The 19,931-nt window shown below is 52.2% G+C and overlaps 9 protein-coding genes across 9 annotated transcripts; 5 read left to right on the top strand and 4 right to left on the bottom strand.

The window, feature by feature from the left end:
- Nucleotides 1-287: 287 nt before the first annotated feature.
- On the bottom strand, nt 288-3,907 carry Z517_00185 (uncharacterized protein; the record flags this gene model as incomplete). The annotated part of the gene is made up of 3 exons (XM_013433151.1): nt 288-657; nt 703-2,044; nt 2,098-3,907. 3 exons carry the CDS (start codon nt 3,905-3,907, stop codon nt 288-290), a joined length of 3,522 nt encoding a protein of 1,173 aa, XP_013288605.1.
- Nucleotides 3,908-4,525: 618 nt separating this feature from the next.
- Z517_00184 (uncharacterized protein) lies at nt 4,526-5,851 on the top strand (the record flags this gene model as incomplete). The annotated part of the gene is made up of 1 exon (XM_013433150.1): nt 4,526-5,851. One exon carries the CDS (start codon nt 4,526-4,528, stop codon nt 5,849-5,851), a length of 1,326 nt encoding a protein of 441 aa, XP_013288604.1.
- A 50-nt stretch (nt 5,852-5,901) lies between these two features.
- On the bottom strand, nt 5,902-7,053 carry Z517_00183 (uncharacterized protein; the record flags this gene model as incomplete). Its single annotated transcript, XM_013433149.1, has 1 exon — nt 5,902-7,053. The coding sequence occupies one exon, from the start codon at nt 7,051-7,053 to the stop codon at nt 5,902-5,904; it is 1,152 nt and encodes a 383-aa protein (XP_013288603.1).
- A 764-nt stretch (nt 7,054-7,817) lies between these two features.
- Nucleotides 7,818-8,345, top strand: Z517_00182 (uncharacterized protein; the record flags this gene model as incomplete). Its single annotated transcript, XM_013433148.1, has 1 exon — nt 7,818-8,345. One exon carries the CDS (start codon nt 7,818-7,820, stop codon nt 8,343-8,345), a length of 528 nt encoding a protein of 175 aa, XP_013288602.1.
- Nucleotides 8,346-8,650: 305 nt separating this feature from the next.
- Z517_00181 (uncharacterized protein) lies at nt 8,651-9,402 on the bottom strand (the record flags this gene model as incomplete). The annotated part of the gene is made up of 2 exons (XM_013433147.1): nt 8,651-8,937; nt 9,024-9,402. The coding sequence occupies 2 exons, from the start codon at nt 9,400-9,402 to the stop codon at nt 8,651-8,653; spliced, it is 666 nt and encodes a 221-aa protein (XP_013288601.1).
- Nucleotides 9,403-10,732: 1,330 nt separating this feature from the next.
- On the top strand, nt 10,733-12,766 carry Z517_00180 (uncharacterized protein; the record flags this gene model as incomplete). The annotated part of the gene is made up of 6 exons (XM_013433146.1): nt 10,733-11,018; nt 11,076-11,361; nt 11,419-11,747; nt 11,809-12,040; nt 12,090-12,158; nt 12,214-12,766. The coding sequence occupies 6 exons, from the start codon at nt 10,733-10,735 to the stop codon at nt 12,764-12,766; spliced, it is 1,755 nt and encodes a 584-aa protein (XP_013288600.1).
- Nucleotides 12,767-13,324: 558 nt separating this feature from the next.
- On the top strand, nt 13,325-14,662 carry Z517_00179 (4-aminobutyrate transaminase; the record flags this gene model as incomplete). Its single annotated transcript, XM_013433145.1, has 1 exon — nt 13,325-14,662. The coding sequence occupies one exon, from the start codon at nt 13,325-13,327 to the stop codon at nt 14,660-14,662; it is 1,338 nt and encodes a 445-aa protein (XP_013288599.1).
- Nucleotides 14,663-14,943: 281 nt separating this feature from the next.
- Z517_00178 (uncharacterized protein) lies at nt 14,944-15,732 on the bottom strand (the record flags this gene model as incomplete). The annotated part of the gene is made up of 2 exons (XM_013433144.1): nt 14,944-15,502; nt 15,563-15,732. The coding sequence occupies 2 exons, from the start codon at nt 15,730-15,732 to the stop codon at nt 14,944-14,946; spliced, it is 729 nt and encodes a 242-aa protein (XP_013288598.1).
- Nucleotides 15,733-16,394: 662 nt separating this feature from the next.
- On the top strand, nt 16,395-18,452 carry Z517_00177 (uncharacterized protein; the record flags this gene model as incomplete). The annotated part of the gene is made up of 4 exons (XM_013433143.1): nt 16,395-16,448; nt 16,494-16,775; nt 16,884-16,994; nt 17,049-18,452. 4 exons carry the CDS (start codon nt 16,395-16,397, stop codon nt 18,450-18,452), a joined length of 1,851 nt encoding a protein of 616 aa, XP_013288597.1.
- Between the last annotated feature and the right edge of the window lie 1,479 nt (nt 18,453-19,931).

Here is a 19,931-nt window from a genome sequence, read left to right as displayed (position 1 = left end):
GCCCTGTTCAGTAGTAGTCCCCTTTTGCTGGTTGGATCTGTATCCTTGTCGGTTCAATTACAATGATCCCGCAGACTGTTCTTCGTAAGCATTCATTATCATTATCACTAGGAAATACCGAGATCTTCTGGCCTCTTGACAAGATTCCCAAATCCTGTCTTCCAGGTCAAGCCCACTGAGACTCGATTAGGTGAAGTCTTCTTCGTAGACTAAGACATCATTCTTTCGCTGGATCATTTCATTGCCCTTCACAATTCATCACACCTGAAAGATCGACGGAAAACCGGTCACGCACTCAGGACGCTTTCTGTCTCTTTCACAATTTCGGGCACACATAAGCCTGCGGCAAACCACCCAAAGCTGCGCAACTTGATGTTACGATTTGCAGTCTCATGCACGGCCAGATCAAGACAGGCAGCAGCGAGGCAAACAAACCCAGAATCACCGTCATCCATAGTCAAGACCTCCATTCGTGACTTGATTTGCCGAAGTTCGTGATTGAATTGCAACTTCATGTAATCGGATTGCTCCCGTTGGCGTTTGGTTGCTGCTCCAGAGCGACCCAAGATCTTGCCGATGAACACTTCTTTCTCGGTCAATTGCTCCGTGCGCCGAACTGCATATGAAGACATTATGTCCGTCAACATCGATTCATAACTCGCCCATGTTAGCTTAGCCTAGCGTCATCCATACAAAACTTACTAGTCTCTCACTTCCCTCGCGGCTGCAAAAAAGGTCTCAATACGGGAGAAGCCGAGATGATTCTCCACCCAGTCGCAAACATCTCTCAATACTTCATCGGTAGCAGGGTTGCTGAATAGCGAGGAGGTATCGTCCTCGAGGTCGTCAAAGAAGGCATCCTCGTTCACGGCTCGATACAAACGACCCAAAATGCGATCCGACTCGTAGTAGCGATAGCGCTGGCGGCCGTCTGGCATAGGTGTCTCTTCTTCGGGTCTTTTGATCCCTTGCTCGACCTTGATACTTGCACTTGGAGCCATAAAGTCAGGTCTATACTCGGGGCCTCGCGGGATCCGCTTGGTGTCCACAGGGACGCCACTCTTGGAAAAGTCCACGGCGTTGGAATGTAACTCGGCAAGCAGGAGGCACTTGTCTGAGAGGGTGCCGTCAAGGTCAGCGAAGACTTGGTGGAGACTGGCGATCCTCCCAAGTTGGTCATTTTGCATAAAGTCAACAAAGAACCCTGCCATGTCGTCGGCAGTGACTGCCCGGCCAATGTTCATAGGCACCACTGGCAGATATGCAGCGGGAATGACAGTCTTCTTGGGCAAGAGCTCATCGTCGTAGATGACGTTGAAGAGATCACCATCTAGGTCGCCGCCACTCAACATACTGGGTAGGTCGCGAGTACCCCGCTGGCTGAAGACAATGCTGTTGTGGAGGTTCCAGAGTGGAGACTCGTCAGGTGGTGCCACGGCTTGAACAAGTTGCACGTCGCCAGGATGTAGAGCAGGTGACCGCGTGACAGCCACACGTCCACTCAAGCAGGAATGGCTTCCGGTCTTCTTATCCAAAAAGGTCACAAAGACCTCGCCTTCCTCAAGCCAACCAGTTTCGTCGCTGATCCCGTAGAGCGTGAGAGCTTCTGGGACCAGGATGCGACTCCGATATTTGATCTCTCGGAGCTGGACTTGTAATAGTGCTCCCAGGATATCCCTCAAAAAGCTGTCCCCCGTGGCATCAACGCCAATGCAATCTAGATATTTGAGAAGCGTGGGCAACCCGCTATTACCATCGGAGAGGTGTTCGTTGATAAAGGCGAGAGCAACAGATCTGGAGGAGGCGCTGAGACGTAGTCGCTGCATAGCCTGTTCTTGCAGCCTTTCAAAAGCCGAGTCAGGAACCCCAAGGTCCTCCAGGATTTTGATAATTTGGCGGTTCAGCTTGAAAGGGAGTGGCCGAAGATTAGAGCCGCAGATTTCAATCTCGTTGGATGGGCTACCTGTGAACTTGACCATTGATTCTCGTAGATGTATCTGGTCTCCCTCCAGGCGCGTGTCGACTGTAAGCATTCCTTTGGCACCTGACAAGCAGTTAGCAAAGGCCATTCGACCACTTTGGCTCACCTTAGCTCACCCTTGTACCTAATCTGGTAGGAAGTAGGTTGATCGCCGGCCGACACATTTCCCCTCAGCCGTTTCCAGGTGGTCCTTGAAACTGTACCACAACCATCCGTGAACAAATATCGTCCAAACTTGACGTCAGGGTCCACTCGGACGATGTCCGGATGCACCCGTATAGCCGATTTGGTCTCAGAGAATGCCTGACCAATTCGTGCCGCACATTTGGCCGGACACCTGATCACGCTGAAGTCTCCAAGCTTGCTGATGAGGTCTTTTGCAAATAGCAAAGAGCCATCATGCACAAAAGGTCGCATGAACCAACATGTTTGTGACCGCAAGGACGAGTGCGAGAAACCGAGGAAGTCAAAGTGTTCTTTGGCAATGTCCAAGCCATTACGAAGAATTGACTTGAAACGGCCCTGCAGGACTCGCTCATTGGAAGTGTCCCGATCAAACTCGATGCGTGATCCATCCTCCTCGGAAAATAGAACCCGGAGAAAGCAGTCAGAATGTGTGCGGTATTGTCGCAAGACACGGTTCGACGTGATGAGCTCTGGACCATACAGGTATATGCCAGTAGGGGTGACAGTGACGCGGTGAGTCGACACCATGTCTTGCGAGGAACTTTGCGCGGTATCGCAATCAAGGAAAGGATTCGCGTCCTGTTGAAGACTGTTTAACGCAATGTTCAGAGCGCTGTTTTTCTGGTCATTGGTGGCATCGTTATGAAAGAGTTGCAGATTAAGTCGTCGCACAACCGAAATCATTGTCTGTTCACCTGACCGAGCTACCAAGTCACTCATCGCGGGCAGGAGGGACTGGACGTCTGCTGGAGAGAGGACGCCGTTGGCCCACAATCCGTGTATTTGAAACCTCCATGCGAAAGAGCAATCTAGTGCTGCAACATGTGAATTCAGACTGGACAATTGTCTTGAGAAGCTGGCTCGTCGGAAAGGGGGAGAAGTGGCTGGCAGATTTGTGATAGGAAAACGATGGTAAGTCATTGCCTTGACGCGGCGTTGCAGGTTAGCAGCTCCTGTTAACACGACCATGCTGTATGTCAGGCAGCTGCCGACGACGCCAGAATCAGAGCCTGGTAACGTGCACTCACGAAACCTCCTGGGAGGTTGCGAGTGTAGGAGTAAAGCTTCAAACAACTCAGATAGGTCGGGAGTCGCTGCAGGGGCGTCATGCTCGTAGATTTTTGGGGCAGTTTCCAGGGTGATGGTCAAAGTACTGTAGGATTTCCCCGGTGATACAGCCAGAGCGAGGATGGAGTACAGGTCCATGACTAGATCGTGGCGCTTGGAAGGTGTGGCGGTAACTTGTACCACCAGTGCTCGTGTATCCCTTGTCAGCTTGCCATCTGTATGGACCTCGAAATAAGGCACGAATGTAGTCTTTCCAGTTGCTGCCTCCCATCGGCCGCAGCGCAGTGTCGTGATTTTCAGATCCCTGTCGTTTTCGCCTTCTAGGGCTTCTGGGGCCAGCTTCGAAGACTTCTGCCATGCTTGGAGGCTCTGACGGTCCTTCTCTTCCTTGTGCAGCACACGCAGCCAGTGAGGATCTGCCCGTCTACGACTCACATCGAACACTGCAGGTCGCCCAGATGGAGATAAGAGGAGATTTGGGCAAGCACGTGCTTTGGACAAAAGGCTCCGTGCTTTGAGAGCATCTGGAATGGTGAGAGTCGCGAATGTCTTCCCGATCGCTTTCCGGACTTCGAAGACATAGATTTGAAATTCGGAGAGGATTGGGGTCAGGGACTCTCTCAACTTGTCTCTGGTGAACCTTGAGTCAAGATTCGCAATGAATACCTCCATTGTTGGGGCGATACTTTGGGAAGATATGAAGTCCTGTGCCCAGCCAACAGAGACACAAGGTATTTAAGGACACAAGCTTAGCACTACTGGCAAATTTGTGTGCCTCGTGATCATGCTTGATTGGCACAGGCCTTTTGAGAGCATTTGACAAGCTTGTTCATGAGAGCATGTTGTGTAACACAAAGGATGGAGGGGGGCACTCAGGTGGGTGACTAACCAGCAACTATTATTTGGACCTGCCCAGCGCCGCAGGTGATGATTAGGGAAGGCTTCCTTTAAATATCCTTCGTTCCTGGCGATCACTGCCAGCCATGATAGAATATAATATGGCTTACCGTACCACCTTCTCACAGCAGGACGAACTTTCTTGTATCCAGTTCAATCACTTCAAGTAAGGGGCTAGCAGGAGTTCAATGGCCAAGGCCACCAGGGCATGCAGGGTTAGTGGGAGTGAGCTGGTGGGATACGGGCTTCCCCGCAGCTATCGTAACTAATCCACCCATAATTTGTCCATGTCATTGGGAGGGCGCCGATTTTGAACATTCATTTTCACTGAACACTGTTATTTCAAGATCCCCCTAGAGTCGGGTCGTAACATCTCATACGCATCCCCTAGACATGGTCACCACCAACGGGACCTTGCCTCTTGATGGGGACACTTCTTCCGAAAACCCTCAACCCGCGCGCCCCGCCCAGTCACCAGCAGTTGAAGATCTATCTGAACATTTTGACTTGACGTCGCTCTCTCCTTCCACCCTTGCCATCCATGCCGACGACCCTCTCAACGTGGTCCACGATGTCGCCCCTCCTATTCACGTCTCCACGACCTTTCGTTATGACAACGACCCTGCGCAACTGCGCCCATATCATGAAAGATCGGAACCTATCTTTGAGCCCACGGAACATAACTACTCCCGCCATACGACACCCAGTACATCACGCTTGGAGACGATCCTAGGTGTGCTGCTGAAGAACCCTTGCTTGACATATTCTTCTGGGCTCGCTGCATTCAATGCACTGATCACGTTTCTGAACCCAAAGAGAGTGGCTATTGGTGCAGGATACCATGGATGCCATGGGGTGTTGAGACTCCACCAAAGGCTTTCTGGACTGCAGCTCCTGCCGCTGGACTGCAAACCGGAAGATTTACAAGAGGGGGACCTTTTGCATCTGGAAACACCGGTCAATCCGACAGGGTTGGCCTTTGATATACAACATTACGCGGACATTGCGCATTCACGAGGTGCATACCTCAGCGTAGACTCCACGTTTGCGCCGCCGCCCCTACAGGATCCCTTCAAGCACGGTGCGGATATCGTCATGCATTCAGGTACAAAGTACTTTGGTGGCCACTCCGATTTACTGTGTGGTGTCTTGGCTGTGAAGCAGAAGGAGTGGATACCCAAGATGCTGCAGGATCGGGTGTATCTGGGCTCCGTGATGGGCGGTTTGGAAGGTTGGCTTGGTGTGAGGAGTATTCGAACCCTGGAACTCCGAGTCATGAAGCAGAGTGAATCGGCGAGAAGGATAGTTGATGCCCTTGACGGCGCTCTGACGGGTCACACTGTCGGCACAGGCCTGTCTCTCTCTGACGCGGAGATCATCAAGTCCGTCGTCAAAAAGGTGGATCATGCGAGTCTGCAAACCAAGGATTACAAGACTTGGCTGAAGAAACAAATGCCCAACGGCTATGGCCCGGTATTTTCTATCGTTTTGAAATCGCAGGAGTTCGCGAGGGCATTGCCTAGCAAGCTCCATCTCTTCCATCACGCGACCAGTTTAGGTGGGATCGAGAGCTTGATTGAATGGAGGACAATGACCGATTCAACAGTGGAAAAGGATCTCCTGAGGGTCAGCATCGGCATTGAAGACGAAAAGGACCTGCTCGATGACCTGATCCAGGGTTTCAAGGCGCTGACCGCAGTCAACGGGACATCTAGCTAGATCTTCATTTCATAGACGTAGAGCACTTTAGAAGCCAACAGAGATCGTTTTCAAATCCATTTGGAAGGCCTTTGCTCATCAGGCTGGATCCCACCCCTAACTGCCCCATCACCAGCGATGCTGTCGACGACATCTGGCGTTTCCGTATCGAGATGCATACGTAAGGCATCCCCTTCTCTGAACTGTTTGCGCAGATCCGTACTCTGAATCTCCTTCTTGACGATATGTGACTGTATGGGTTCTTCCAGCACTGGTGGTGGCGGGTGGATCACCCGTACTGGTTTCGGAGCATGGAGCTCCGGAGTATTAGGTGATTCTCCCGGGCTGACCGGAGAGTTGACTGCATTTGACCCCAGACGAAGTGTCATTTCAAACTCTTTATCCAACGCAGATGCCCCTCTGCTGCCCGAGAAGTTCCCTGTCTGTACTCTTTGTAGCATCCGAGGCCGCAAGATGTCTGGGGGTTGACCACCCTGACGTGGTGGATGAGGGAGGGGTGCATTTCGTAGAGCGTAGGCCCCGTTCGTAGGACTTCCCGAGTGGTCACGCGACTGAGATTGCCCGCGGTTGGGCATCGGCGAGGCAGATCGGGCTCGTTGTCTGGCCTTTGAGATCTCAACTGGAGGTGTAGGCGCATCATCTCCGCCCTCGCCAATAATGACAGGGGGGGCTTCGATGAAGGAGACGCTGAGTCCTCTACCACGTCCCTTGCGCTTCGGCTTATTGGAGAAGGAGCTGACTGATTGACTGCGCCCTTGGTATTCAGGACGCAGGAAGTCGTTGATATCCTGTTCGGTAGTTCCAATGGGTTGAGCTCGAGGCCAGCGTTGAGAATTTGTGACGTCTATTCTTGGGACAGAGACCTTCTTCGGTGAGCGTTGGGGGGCGGAGGGATTCGTGAATGATTCAGACGTCGATGGTCTGGTAGAAACCGGCGAGCTCTGGTCAAGGTTCGAGGTGGCAGGGGTGCGTTGAGGATGCTGAAGACTATCTACTGGCCGTGGTCCGCTCGAGAGAGATGTCCTGCCTGCAGCCAAAAACTCGTTCACGTCATCCGGAAGATCCCTCTCTTCATTTGTGTCACTTGTGTGCTTCTTGAACTTGCTCTTGGTGCGGGAGAGGGCTCCCTTTAGCCGCTCCCGTCTGGATTGTTTGTTGTTCTCGGCAGCGGTAGCGTTATCGACATTTTCGTCCTCGTCCATCGTCTTGACAATGGTACCACCCTTCCAATAACACCATATTCAAGACGAGGGGTCTACAGAAGCGTCAATGATCGGCTGAGAAGCTGAAACGAGATGGATCCCACGGAGTGGAGATGAAGGACAGGCAACGTTGGCTTTAATACTCGTGTTGTCCGTGATGGGGACTGGAATGCGCATCAGCCTCACTATCCTTAGGTTGCATACGTCCGGGGTCCAAAGCGCGCGTCTAACATCTTCACACATTGCCGTGATAGTCAGTCGGTTGGCGATCAAACATTTTGGGGATGGACTAGTTAGCACTGTAATCATGCATCCCCTTGGGCCAATGGCTGTTCAACTCGTTACTTAGAGCGGGGGGACAGAAGGGAGGCTGACTGCGATGGCGATGCTCGAATTGGCGGCTTGCCTCCCTTTATCGTTATCACCACGTGCTGAAGCTAAAAGGAGTGAACCTCGCGTGCCTCGGCAACTGAGGACGATCTCATCAAATTCCCATTTTCTACACCCAACCGTAACCAACATCCTCGCTGACGTCCATTTCTTTTGCGGCTGACTGCCTCATAGAAGTCTTATAGATAGTCTCCAAGGACTAGCTCTTTCAGCTTCGAACACTCCGATTTGTATTCCACCTCCAAGTCCAAGAAATACAGAAACCGAAATTGATATACAATTACTTTGTCCGAAAATTTGAGCAGCCAACCAACGACAATTGGAATAAACAGCATCATTCAAGTCTCCAGTAATTCTGTTTTCCACTCGCCATCATGTCAGAAGCCAGCAAAGTAAGCCACCACATCAAAGTCTTCCAGGTCGAGGACTTCCTCGCTCTACCGCTCCGCGACCGGGTCCTTCGTCTCGAAAAAGAAGTCCTTGACGACCCGGAATACTTCGGTTTTGACACGCACTCACTTCGAAACGCCAACCTGGAACTTCTCGATGCGCAACCCAACTTTGTGAAATGGAGTCTGGATGTCGGGTCGGAGTTGTGCAACAAATCTGGCAACTTGCACGGTGGCGCCTCGGCGACGCTGCTGGATAATCTGACGAGTACGGCGCTCCTGACGATCGCGCGCCCCGGGTTCCTAGATGGTGGACATGTCAGCAGGACGATCACCATGAGCTATTTGCGGCCAGTCCCGATGGGCAGCAAGGCGATTGTGGACTGTGAGGTTCAAGCTGCCGGGAGGAACACGGCAAACATTGTGGGCAAGATCTACGTGAATAACAAGCTCTGTGTTACGTGTGTGCACGATAAAGCAGTCTTCCCGAGCCCGAAGCAGGCCAAGTTATAGAGGCACCGAGGGCTAGAATCACAGTGGTCGGGGTAACGCGGTTGTACTTTTTGAGACATAGACTCTATACCTGGATGGGAGGATAGAATAGCGCATTTCAGTATCTTGCTACCTCAGTCCTTACTACCTAATGTTCTGGCACTTGTGGATCACCATGTTCAACATCTTAAACCTCGGTCACAGGGTGTGAGGCGTGAGCCCCGAATGCGCAGTCTCGCTGTGCTGGCACAGTCTCTTTCCGTAGCAAAGCCAGTCCAGCACAGAGTCAACCAGAAGATCTTTCGCGACAGATCAGAATCCTTGGCTCATGCGGACTCCAGCAGTTGCATGGCTCTATCGATCGCCTTCCTCATTGCTTCATTTTCAGCCCTCAAGGTTGTGATGTCCTCTTGACCTGCCTCGTTTGTAACATGTGCATTGTCAACATTTTGTCGCTCCAGCATCCAACAGACAGCCTTGTACATTCTTCCGATTGGGGTGATGCCTCCTTCTGCGTTGACTTGGTCCAGGATGTCATCGTCAATCATTGCGCAGACTTTCTTTCTGTAAGCTTCTTCGACTTCTTTGCGGTTTCGCCAATCTACGGCGCTTCCTTGAATAGGTTTGTGTCAGTAGCAGTCGGTAGGGAACAATATCAAACCCAAGGAAGGCGTTGGTGGACATGGATCAAAGACATACTTGACTGAGACAACTCTTTGACTTCTTCACCCGTTGGTTTGGAGATTTTGTTGAATCGAGGTGTTTTGTTAATGACCCTCCCTTTGTTCGGGGGGCTGTTAGAAATTCCAGATTGATGCTTGTCTCCTTCCGCGCCACTGCTGTCTTCCCATTCGTCCTTTCGAGCTGAAGCATTTGGTCTCTTTCGCACATTCACAGGATTCAGCATAGGGTGGTCTGTATCGTTGTTTCCATGTTCAACGTCCCGAATCTTCAGAGGACTCCCTGTGGACGCGACTGTTGACGCGACTGTGGAGCGAAAAACTCCCATCTGGGGGAAGCCTGGTTTGGATCTTGGTGCCTGTGGTTTGACCTTCTGTATGAGGTCTGGTGCATCCATGATGGTGTGAATTGTCTAACCAGGCCACGGAGCAGTCGTCAAGCGAGAAAGAAAGAAAGAAAGAAAATATTGAGGAGGAATTTATAACAGAGTAGTAGTGACAGACTCGCGGATGTAACAATCAACGAGTGAATGTTGTGAGCCCATTAGATATTGTTGAGTCTTCAGAGTGAATTTGAGTACAATTACCACGAGAAGATGCGTCACTTGCCTGTGACTGTGTCGAGCAAGAAAATCACCATGAGTGCATAAGGATCCATGACAGTGAAGTCAATAGCGAAGACATGCAAGTCAAGCGAATAGTGAAGACACGCAAGTGAAGCATTCAGTTGTGCTGTCTTTCTCACCGTCGCTGTTGCGATCGTTCTAGACCTTCACTAGACAGTGAAGAGAAATTAATGCAAGCGTAGATTTTATTCAATGAAGGTGTTGATGGTGACTGTAGTGTCTGGAGTTGTCACGCAGCTTTGTAGCGTTGGAGAGAGAGCGCTGGCCTACGACCACACTCTCGTCGCATATACTGTCCCATATCTCGAAGCTCTACCCATCCACCATTTCACGAGCAACAGCAAGACAGGTGCGTTGTCAGACATATTGACTTAGTCATGCAGGCCGCCTGAAGGATGCCCTGATAAGGGATCCCTTCCGACCACTGAAGTGTGCTTCAATCATAGCACGGAGAACCAGCGCAGCTCCGAACGCCTCAGAGCTGTGGCCAAATCCTTCGGGTATCAAAAAAGCCGGCGAGCTGTGCGCAGGCGACTGACACTTGTCAAAACAGGACATCGTCGACATATTGGACCCCACAAGCAGCTCCAGCTTCTCCGCAAGATGCCACAATTCCACCATCCACCTCCATTTCCATCCTGGCTTTTACCCACTGCTTGCACCGCGTGCCCCCAAACACCTCCTCGTACAAGTACGCTCAGAATACGCCGAATCATCGCCACGTGCGGGTCAGATGCAGTCCCGGAAAATACCCCCCAAAGTATGCATCATCACAACTTAGACGGACGATTGACAGTTAGCTTGTACCCCAAGATTGACTATCCTGCCCCATCCTCAGCCACCGCATGCCTGAAATTTGCTGCTTTTTGTGGAGGAGGTCAACGGAGTGTGCCCGGTGAACGCCCCCAGACCAACTGCCGGGGCAAAAATGGTGGCCAGAACATGGACAAAAGAAGTCGAACATGATACGTACCGGTCCGTGGACAGCCTATAACTCCCTGGAGAAGGCTTCCAGACAAAAATTCCCCTGACCAACATCGCTCCCTGCCTCCCTTTCTGTCGCTCTTCACCTTTAGTTCCGAGGATACTCAAACTCAACAAGATGGTGGCTGAGAAGGACGTCTCACAGACGACCGAAAACATCGAAAATGCCACGCAAATTCAAGAGATTGAGAGACAACGGGCCGCAGAGTTCGAGGCTCCCATGCAACATATCCAAGAGCTCAACGAGGCTGAGCACGTCAACCTGAGTTGGCGATCATGGCTCGTCGTTTTTGTCACCTGTTTTGCCATTATGGCTCAAGTTTTCGTCGTCGTGGCTGCTGGGTCTGTGATTGCCTTCATCATTCGAGATTTGGGCGATGCACCAATTGCAGGCTGGATCATTCGTGAGTGACAGAGGATAGCTTTGACTACCGCCCCCGCTTGCTGACTTTGAGAATCAGAGGGGCCGTTGCTCATGCAGAGCGTGCTGTCTCCCATCGTCGGTCGTCTAAGTGATGTCCTGGATCGGAAATGGCTAGCATCAATCCCGCCACTCATTGCCTTTGCGGGTGCAGTCATATCAGCCAAGGCAACCTCAATGTCCATGCTCATTGGAGGGGGTATCCTCATTGGGGTGACTTTGAGCACGATTGCCATCGTCCAAGCCATTCCCAGCGAGGTCCTGCCTCTCAAATACAGAGCCCTCGCCAATGGTTTCGCCTTTCTCGGAGGTGCAGTGGGTGGACTGTACGCTACACCCGACTCATGAAGATGTATCACCACTTGCTGACCGAACTTTTACAGGATCGGTGGTCTGGGATCAGGCGGTGTCACAAACCAAAGTCCATCAGGCTGGCGAGACATCTTCTGGATGCAAGCCGCCTTCCACGCCGCTACCTTTCTCGGGCTCGTCCTTTTCTACCATCCCACTCGACGCTCCGACTACCCTAAGATGTCACTGAAACAATACATCTGGGCTATCGACCCCATTGGATCATTCATGTTCATCGTGGCTTGTACACTGCTTTTACTGGCATTGGACTGGGCAGGAGGTGCCTACGCCTGGTCAGATGTCCATGTTGCTGCTCCTCTGGGCATTGGACTCGGATTCTTGGCTATTTTCTGTATTTATGGTTTGTACCACCGCAGAACAGGCGTCTTCTTGCTATCACACTCGCTGACGTTAGAATACAGAATGGAAAGGCCGGACCGATGGAATTGTCGCCCACGTCTTCTTCAAGGGGTCACCAAATTTCGCCCTCTCGGTATTTGCTTTTGCAGTCGAGGGTTGGATTTTCTACAGCGCCGTCAACAGCGTGACACCTCAAATCGTGCTCAACCTCGGTTTCCAGACCAATGCATGGAAAATCTCCATCCGACAGCTATCTTACAATCTTGTGACTTTGTTCGCGTCCATCCCCCTAACGTGAGTGTGCGGCACTTCTAGTAGTCGCAGGTGCTAACGAGATACGCAGGCTGTACGCTACCAAGTACAAGGATTTGAAGTCTCCATTGATTGCGACTTTCATTATATTCCTCGCTGTGTAAGTGCTTGCACGTCATTCGCCAAACACCACACTAATGGACTGTGATTACCAGCTGCATCTGCTATGCCGTTATCACACCTAGCATGAACAATGCTCAAATTGGGTTCAATGTTCTGTCCGGCCTTGGGCAATCCGGTCCTTTGACCCTCATTGTGGCATTGATTCAATTCACCGCTCCTCACGCCTTCCTCTCCACTGCAACTGGTCTGGGTTTCTCTGCCCGCGCTATCGGAGGAGCATTCGGCTCGGCAGTTCTTGATGCCATCATCAACGGCAAGCTTAAATCCTATCCCACCAAGGTCGGCAATGCCGCAGTCGCAGCCGGGTTACCCGAGTCATCTGTGCCTGCCCTCATAACAGCCCTGACTGCCGGGACTGGCCTGTCCACAGTCCCAGGAATGAATGAGACCATTCAGGCTAAGACCCTCGATGCTAGCCACTGGGCGTATGCCCACGCGTACAGACTTGCCTGGGCCAGCATCATCCCCTTTGTTGTCCTTGCCCTGGTCGGCGTTTGGTTCCTCAAGGGCGTGAAAGAGTTGATGACCGAGAAGGTTGAAGCAACTGTGGAGCACACAAAACCAGAGGAGAACATCAAGATATGAGCAGAACGGGTGTATACAGGGCTCAGACCTCTGCTCCTGTGGGGAGGTTTGCTGTTAAGCTCCCTGGCTGTTAAATGCTAGAGGACAGGCAGAGCTCGTGGCTTTCTTGAACTGGGTACGACAACTAGACAGCTGAGGCCCGAGCTACTGAGATACTAGTGTCCCGTAGTAGTATGTTGTAGAGTCTGGCACTTGATTATTAGCTTTGACGACTTATCTCGCACAATTGCTTGTGCTACGGAACTCGAAGCTTGTTTGACATTTTGTATCCCGGAGCCGGAAAATCAAAGAGCCCGAACGTCACTTACCCGCTCTTGTCCGCTGCTGGCCAATGACGTCAAGGTTAAACGTAATCAACATCCAGGCCAAAATACTGCAACCACCAGCGGCTTCATTTTTTCCCTGTCCGTTTCCAAGCCTCTAATACTCGAGATCTGGGCAGCCGGGTTACCTAGAGATTATCCTTGTCTTCTTGGGTCACTGCGTTGGCTTCTTATTTGCTACTCGAGGAGCCAACACTGCATCCGGAGACCCATTCACCCACAAGCCTCGACCACCATGAGCGCTACCAAGCTCGCCGAGTTTGGCATTCGCCATGTGGCCAAAGGAATTGGACGTCTCTCCACAGAAGTCATCGAAAGCGGATCGGGGAGCTATGTGACCATGGCGTCGGGGAAGAGGATGCTCGACTTCACTTGCGGGATTGGCGTGGCCAATCTGGGTCACTGCCATCCCGCCGTCACCAAGGCCGTTCAAGCCCAGGCCGCCAAAATCGTCCATGCTCAGGTCAATATTGCGTTCCAAAGACCCTATCTTGAGCTCATTGAGTCGCTGTTGCCGCTAATGCCGCACAAATCCCTCGACACGTTCTTTTTCTGGAACTCGGGCTCGGAAGCCGTCGAGGCGGCCGTCAAGCTGGCTCGCCATGCCACCAAGAAGCAGAACATCATTGTCATGCAGGGTTCTTACCACGGCCGCACCTTCGGGACCATGGCAATGACGCGGTCAAAGACCATCTATTCCGAGAACTATGGGCCGCTTATGCCAGGAGTGTTCTCAGTGCCATTCCCTTACTGTGCGCAGTGTTCCATCGCTCAACATACCAGCAAACATGGCTTCGACAACTGCTGCATGGATCCCGTGACTCAGCTGGAGCTCCTTCTCAAGAGAGAATCTGCCCCATCAGATACTGCAGCCATCTTCATCGAGCCCGTTCTCGGAGAAGGCGGATACGTTCCCCCTCCGCCAGGATACCTCGCCCGGGTCCGGGAGATTTGCGACAAGAACAACATCCTCCTGGTGACAGATGAAGTGCAATCCGGGTTCGGTCGGACCGGCAAGATGTTCGCCATCGAGCACTGGGGCGTCCGGCCCGACATCTTGGTCATGGCCAAGGGCATCGCAAACGGCTTCCCGCTGTCCGGGATCGTGTCACGAAAGGAGCTGATGGACACGCAGAAGCCCGGCTCCATGGGCGGGACATATGCGGGCAACGCGGTGTCGTGCGCGGCCGGGGTCGCCGTGGCCAAGGCGTTCCAGGAGGAGAAGATTTTGGAGAATGTCAACGTGCGCGGCAAGGAAATGGCCGACATGCTGCGCCAGGCCAAGGCCGACTTTGGCGACATGATCCACGACGTGCGCGGGCTCGGGCTGATGCAGGCGATCGAGTTCGTGTCCGGCAAGGGCTTCGCCTCCAAAGTCCAGGCCAGGTGCATGGACAAGGGCATGCTGATCCTCACCACCTCCATCTACGATACCCTGCGGTTCATCCCCCCGTTGAACATTTCCGAGCAAGACATGGCAAAGGGCCTGGGCATCCTCCGTGAAGCCATCGAGGAGGTTGCCGCCGGTGAACTGCCGAGGGAGACTGGGACAAAGGGTCAGGCTCCGGAGTAGTAAATTCTCCCGCCAGACTGAGATTTGAAGCAAATGTATTGGGTCTGAGGTAGCGTTGGGCTGAAAACAAACTCCTGTCAATCGAAGACAGGTGAAAGACTGGATGATTGAACAGGCAAACAGGGCATGCAGGATTATCGGCAATATATCGGAAAATTGTACTGGGGAGCATTTGGGCAGATTAGAGCCTTGCAGAATTCGAAAAAAATTATAATCGAGCTTCGCAACCTTGATGCGGCGGTAATAATACTCAAGAGGTGCTTCGACTGCTTCTAGTCGTCCTAAGGCCCGAATATGACATATCGCATCATCCCCAAGGCATTCCCAAGCAATGTTAAGACAGTCCTCGGTGTCGGGTTTTCGAGGATGATTTCCGGGAACCTCTCCTCGGCGAAAACAGCATGCAATACTTCCTTGGTCAAGATCCCACCAGTCTGAGCCGTGTTCATCACCCCAACTGCCTGTAACACTCGCACAAACCAGAGATTCAAGGGCAACCTTGGAGCTCCTGCAGCCCGACTCTCCTTGTCCCGACGGATGAATGTCTTCGCCAACGATCGCAGAGTGACGGGTCCGCCATCCGCATCATTGATCATGGCCTGCAGCATATCTGGCTGAAAAGTGTAGTTGTCACCCTGGTGGAAATCGAGCCGAGTGAAGGAGGAGTCGTGCTCGATGACATTGTGGCGGCGTGTGTCAACCAGGTCGAATGTACCGTCCTTACGCAACAGAGGAGGAAGACTGCTGCAAAGTGAAGCGGCGGCAAGAGGTGACATGTGCAAGGCGGTCTCCAGTGCATGTTGGACTTGAGCAATGGTGAGGTTTTTGCCGTCTCGTGGTCTACACTAGAATCAGCGCAAGACATTTTCGGGGGAAAAGAAGCAGGACAATGCAACTTACAGATATCCCTGGTTCGCCAATGCATTCAGCCCGGGACACGGGCCACGAGTTTCGATGTCGCCGCGAATGTATCTGTGATCTTCTTCATCGTGGTGGGATGTTGCTGTGGACTTGTCGCGGTAGCCTCCCGTGAACGCGGTCTTCGCAATGTTGGTAAGGGTCAAGTGCATACTGGCGATTGAGGTACTGATGCAGAATACTCTCGGACTTCAGGTGTGTCTGGATACTGTCAACTCAAAGGATGATGGAAGGCTGACACCCAAGGATGATCAGATGAATTGATATTGCTCCTCCACGCACATGTCGAAGTCCAGGTTGGCATATGCAGCGATTCGACGTGTTGGTTACACAAGCTGAGGATCGGGGTCACAGGAACCAAGAAGAACTGGACTCTGACCAACTCTCGTGTTGTAGCTGGATAAGCTGAGAGGGATTTGCATGCGAGCTGGAGGCCTGGCTGCGCAACCGAGCCAGTCAATATTGTAACTTGTCTGTCGCGGCTTGGCAAATACCTGGTCACCACGCCAGGTGGTACATCAACCCCTTCCCAGGATGAACGGGATGCAAGGCAAGTCTCAGCTTCAGGCAGCCGGTTAACCCCAACAAGGCGTCTTGGAGGAAGGAGCGTGGCTGGCTTTGACTGCGTAACAGGGTTGATAGGGATGGGCATGTGCAGCAGTGAGCAGCTGAAGCCCAGAGCAGGCGCAGCGTCACTTCCACTCATCGACTCTGGTATCTTTCATCCCTTCTTACATATTCAGACCGTCTCCCATCCGATGCGAACGCCCTGCCCGTCCTTCTCCTTCGAATACCATCAATAGCCCCCGCCAACATGGACGAAGCCGTGAGACCCAGCTACAAGGCCAGCTTCACTGACCGGTTGCTTGTGGGCATCTTTCACCTCGTCAACAAAATTGTCCCATGACACAAGCTCCCTAGCTTGGTCGGTGCGCTCAACTTGGACGCTTTGCGTGTCGAGCTTCGCCAGTACAACTTACATGATGCCTACCCTTCTGGAACTGCCCAAGGCACTCAATCCACCGTTCCCATGACCGACAAGCGATTCGAAACTGCCCGCAACTCAGAGGGCAAGTTCAACTCAACTGAAATGCCACTCATGGGATGCGCTGGTATGCGATTAGGGCGCAATTTTCCCAGAGCTTTTTGCCCAAAACCTTACGATGAGGATCTTTGGAATCCAAACCCGAGGATGGTGAGTTGTCTCATACCGAGTGAACCAGCCGAATCAGCACATTTACGGCATATGAGCCTTCTTTCTCGTCAGAGGTACCATGCTAACATGTTTGTCGCGCCATAATAGTTGAGCGAGCGCTTCATGGCACGAAAATCCTTTATTCCAGCTACAACATTGAACTTACTCGCTGCTGCGTGGATCCAATTCCAAACTCATGATTGGTTCTTCCATGAAAGTGTAAGTGGCAAAAGCTTTCAGAAGAGGGAGCAATTCTGATATATACAAACATAGGGCGAGAACAACTACGATATACCTCTGCCTCATGGAGATGAGTGGCCCCATGGCAAGATGGAGCTGCCACAGACGGAACCAGATCAAATTCTCAGCGAGACCGACCGCAGGTGCCCAGGGTACAAGAATGTCAATACGGCGTGGTGGGACAGTTCGCAGATCTATGGCTCGAGTGAGGCCGTGACAGAAACACTGCGAAACAAACACAGCGACGGCAAGCTGTTACTCACCAAGGATGGCCGAGCACAGTTCCTGCCGCGTGATGCTGAGAACAACCCGCTGACGGGGTTCAACAACAACTGGTGGATTGGTATGGAGATGTTGCACACTCTTTTCGCGCTGGAACACAATTCCATCTGCGACATGCTGAGGCGAAACTACCCCGATTGGACTGGCGACCAGATCTTTGACAAGGCTCGTCTTGTCAACTGTGCGTTGATGGCAAAGATACACACTGTGGAATGGACTCCAGCCATTCTCGCTCACCCGACGCTCAAGATCGCCATGAATGCGAATTGGTGGGGTCTTGTCGGCGAGACCTTGACGAAGAAGCTGGGTCGTATTTCAAAGACAAGTGAAGTCATCAGCGGCATCCCAGGCTCCGGAGTCGATCACTTCGGTGTACCGTATTCCCTCACCGAGGAGTTCGTCTCGGTTTACCGTATGCACTCTCTCATTCCAGACACAATTGCCTTTTTCAATGCTCGTGACGGCGAACTGAAAAGTTGCAAACGTGTCGAGGACATGCTCTTCCGCGACGCACAGAAACCGCTCGATGGTGACATCACCTTTGCTGACGCCTTCTACTCGTTCGGCATCAACTATCCTGGCGCAATCACGAACTCGAACTATCCCGACTTCCTCCGCAATCTGACCACGCCTGACGGGCTGCATCGAGACATGGGTACCGTGGATATCCTTCGAGACCGTGAGCGCGGGGTACCACGATACAACCAATTCCGGCGACTGCTGCACATGCCACCAGTCAAGAACTTTGAGCAGCTGACTGGAGGCAATAAGGAATTGGCTGCGGCGCTCTCCGACGCGTATGGCGGTGACATCGAGTTGGTGGACACGCTGGTGGGGTCGCATAGCGAGCCTGTGCCGGCAGGCTTCGGATTCAGCGACACTGCATTCCGCATCTTCATCCTCATGGCGTCGCGCCGACTGAAGAGCGATCGCTTCATTGCGGGCCAATGGAATGCTGCGACGTATACTAAGGAAGGTTTGAAGTGGGTGCAGGATACTGGTATGAAAGATGTCCTAGGCAGACATTTCCCTGAGCTGAGGAAAGTGCTCGATAAGAAGAGCATCAAGAATGTCTTTGCGCCCTGGGAGAAGTTGCCCGGGTCCGTGTCGCACCAGGGTATTGAGACCAATCCGCCGGCAAAGAAGAAAAAGTAAACGAGCAGATTTCGATAGCTGCGACGAACTGGTTGGCCTTGGTGGGAAGTCGTTCGTCAGAAGGAGCGAACCAAAGTGAAGGCTTCTGCCACTGGGATCTGCTATATCAAGACGATTCATGCTTGACATGCAGATTAGCCTTACAAGGATAGTTGTAGAACTCCACAGCCATGGTCAGGAGCATCATGCCTGGAACATCAAATTCTAAATTGTCGTCAAGCCATCGATATTCTGGCAAAGTCTTGCGCGAACACAATGCTATAGTCTGAGTGTAAGAAGGAGACTCAATTTACTCTCTCACGAAGAGGCGTTGGACGCTGTTGACCAGTGGTGCAGCGATCGTCGATAGGCAACGCACAAGGCGAGATCTACGGCAAGATAGTCCAGTCAGAATCTCCCATATCTCTTGACTTCTGCACGGCTATCTCTCCATTGTTCGGGTATAGGCTGGCACTGGCTGGTCGTCGGGAGGGCTTCCAGCTATCTAGTAACTGTGTTTAGGATCGGCGGGTCCAACTTCACTTTAGACTTTACGGCTTACGGAGTGCATTCGCAACGGGGACGGGATTGTCAACTTTTGATGAGTTCTCAAGTATCATCTGGGATCTCGTGTGGAGTATCGTCGCTTTAAGGACGGGTGCTGAGTTCGCTAGAAGGTAAGATAAGACTCTGAAGCAAGATACGAGCACCGAGCAGCTCCGGACTTCTGTCTGTACCTTGTATCTACCTCGTACTGTAGACTGATGCTGCGACCTCTATCGTTTGGTTGGTGGTGATGATGACGTTGGCGCGTCTGGGCTTCGCGTTTCGCAGTCAGGATTTATCAATGAGGCGCCTGCGGTTCCAAGCTCCCCACCAATGGAGAACCGACATCCAACTTCCTTTTAATCTCCCATCATCTCCACAACCCACCGCCATCCATCACCATTCCTTCTTGTCCCCAAACCATTGTCGTTTCTGCTTTCTCAACTGCCATTCCCCTTCAGCCCAATCAATAGTTCTGCCTTGGGCTCCCAGTGGCTCCTCGAAAATCCCCTGCCTAAACCAGTGGCTTTCTCGATCTGGCGCGAAATTGGCCCCTCGGACCATCTCTGGGCGCTCGATCACACTGATTGGCGCACCCTCATACCCTCGTCCATGACGCCAACCGTTTGCTGCACAGGGAAAGCCTGACCAAAGGTGTATGAAGATGCCACATGGCCACGCGCCACGACCAGGGTTTTTGATTAAACAAACCAAATTGTGCGAATTTGTTGAACGAAACCCAGAGAGAGAGGGAGAAAAAAGACAAGGTGGGCAAAAAACAAACAGCGATGCTTTATTAAAAAGGCAAATTCTTGTGGAACCTCACAGTCCTTGGAACGGGAAAGATGCATTGAACCTGGATTGCGGAGCTTTCTGGCGACGACTGTCAGCTCCATCTGCCATATTCCGCGCAAGTTTGTTCCTTCCAGCCTTGTTGAATCCTTCTTGCTTCTC

This window comes from Fonsecaea pedrosoi (assembly GCF_000835455.1).
Source record: "Fonsecaea pedrosoi CBS 271.37 unplaced genomic scaffold supercont1.1, whole genome shotgun sequence".
Lineage (NCBI taxonomy): Eukaryota > Fungi > Ascomycota > Eurotiomycetes > Chaetothyriales > Herpotrichiellaceae > Fonsecaea > Fonsecaea pedrosoi.
Note: the sequence above shows the minus strand (reverse complement) of the source record. Positions and strands in the feature narration are given on the sequence as shown.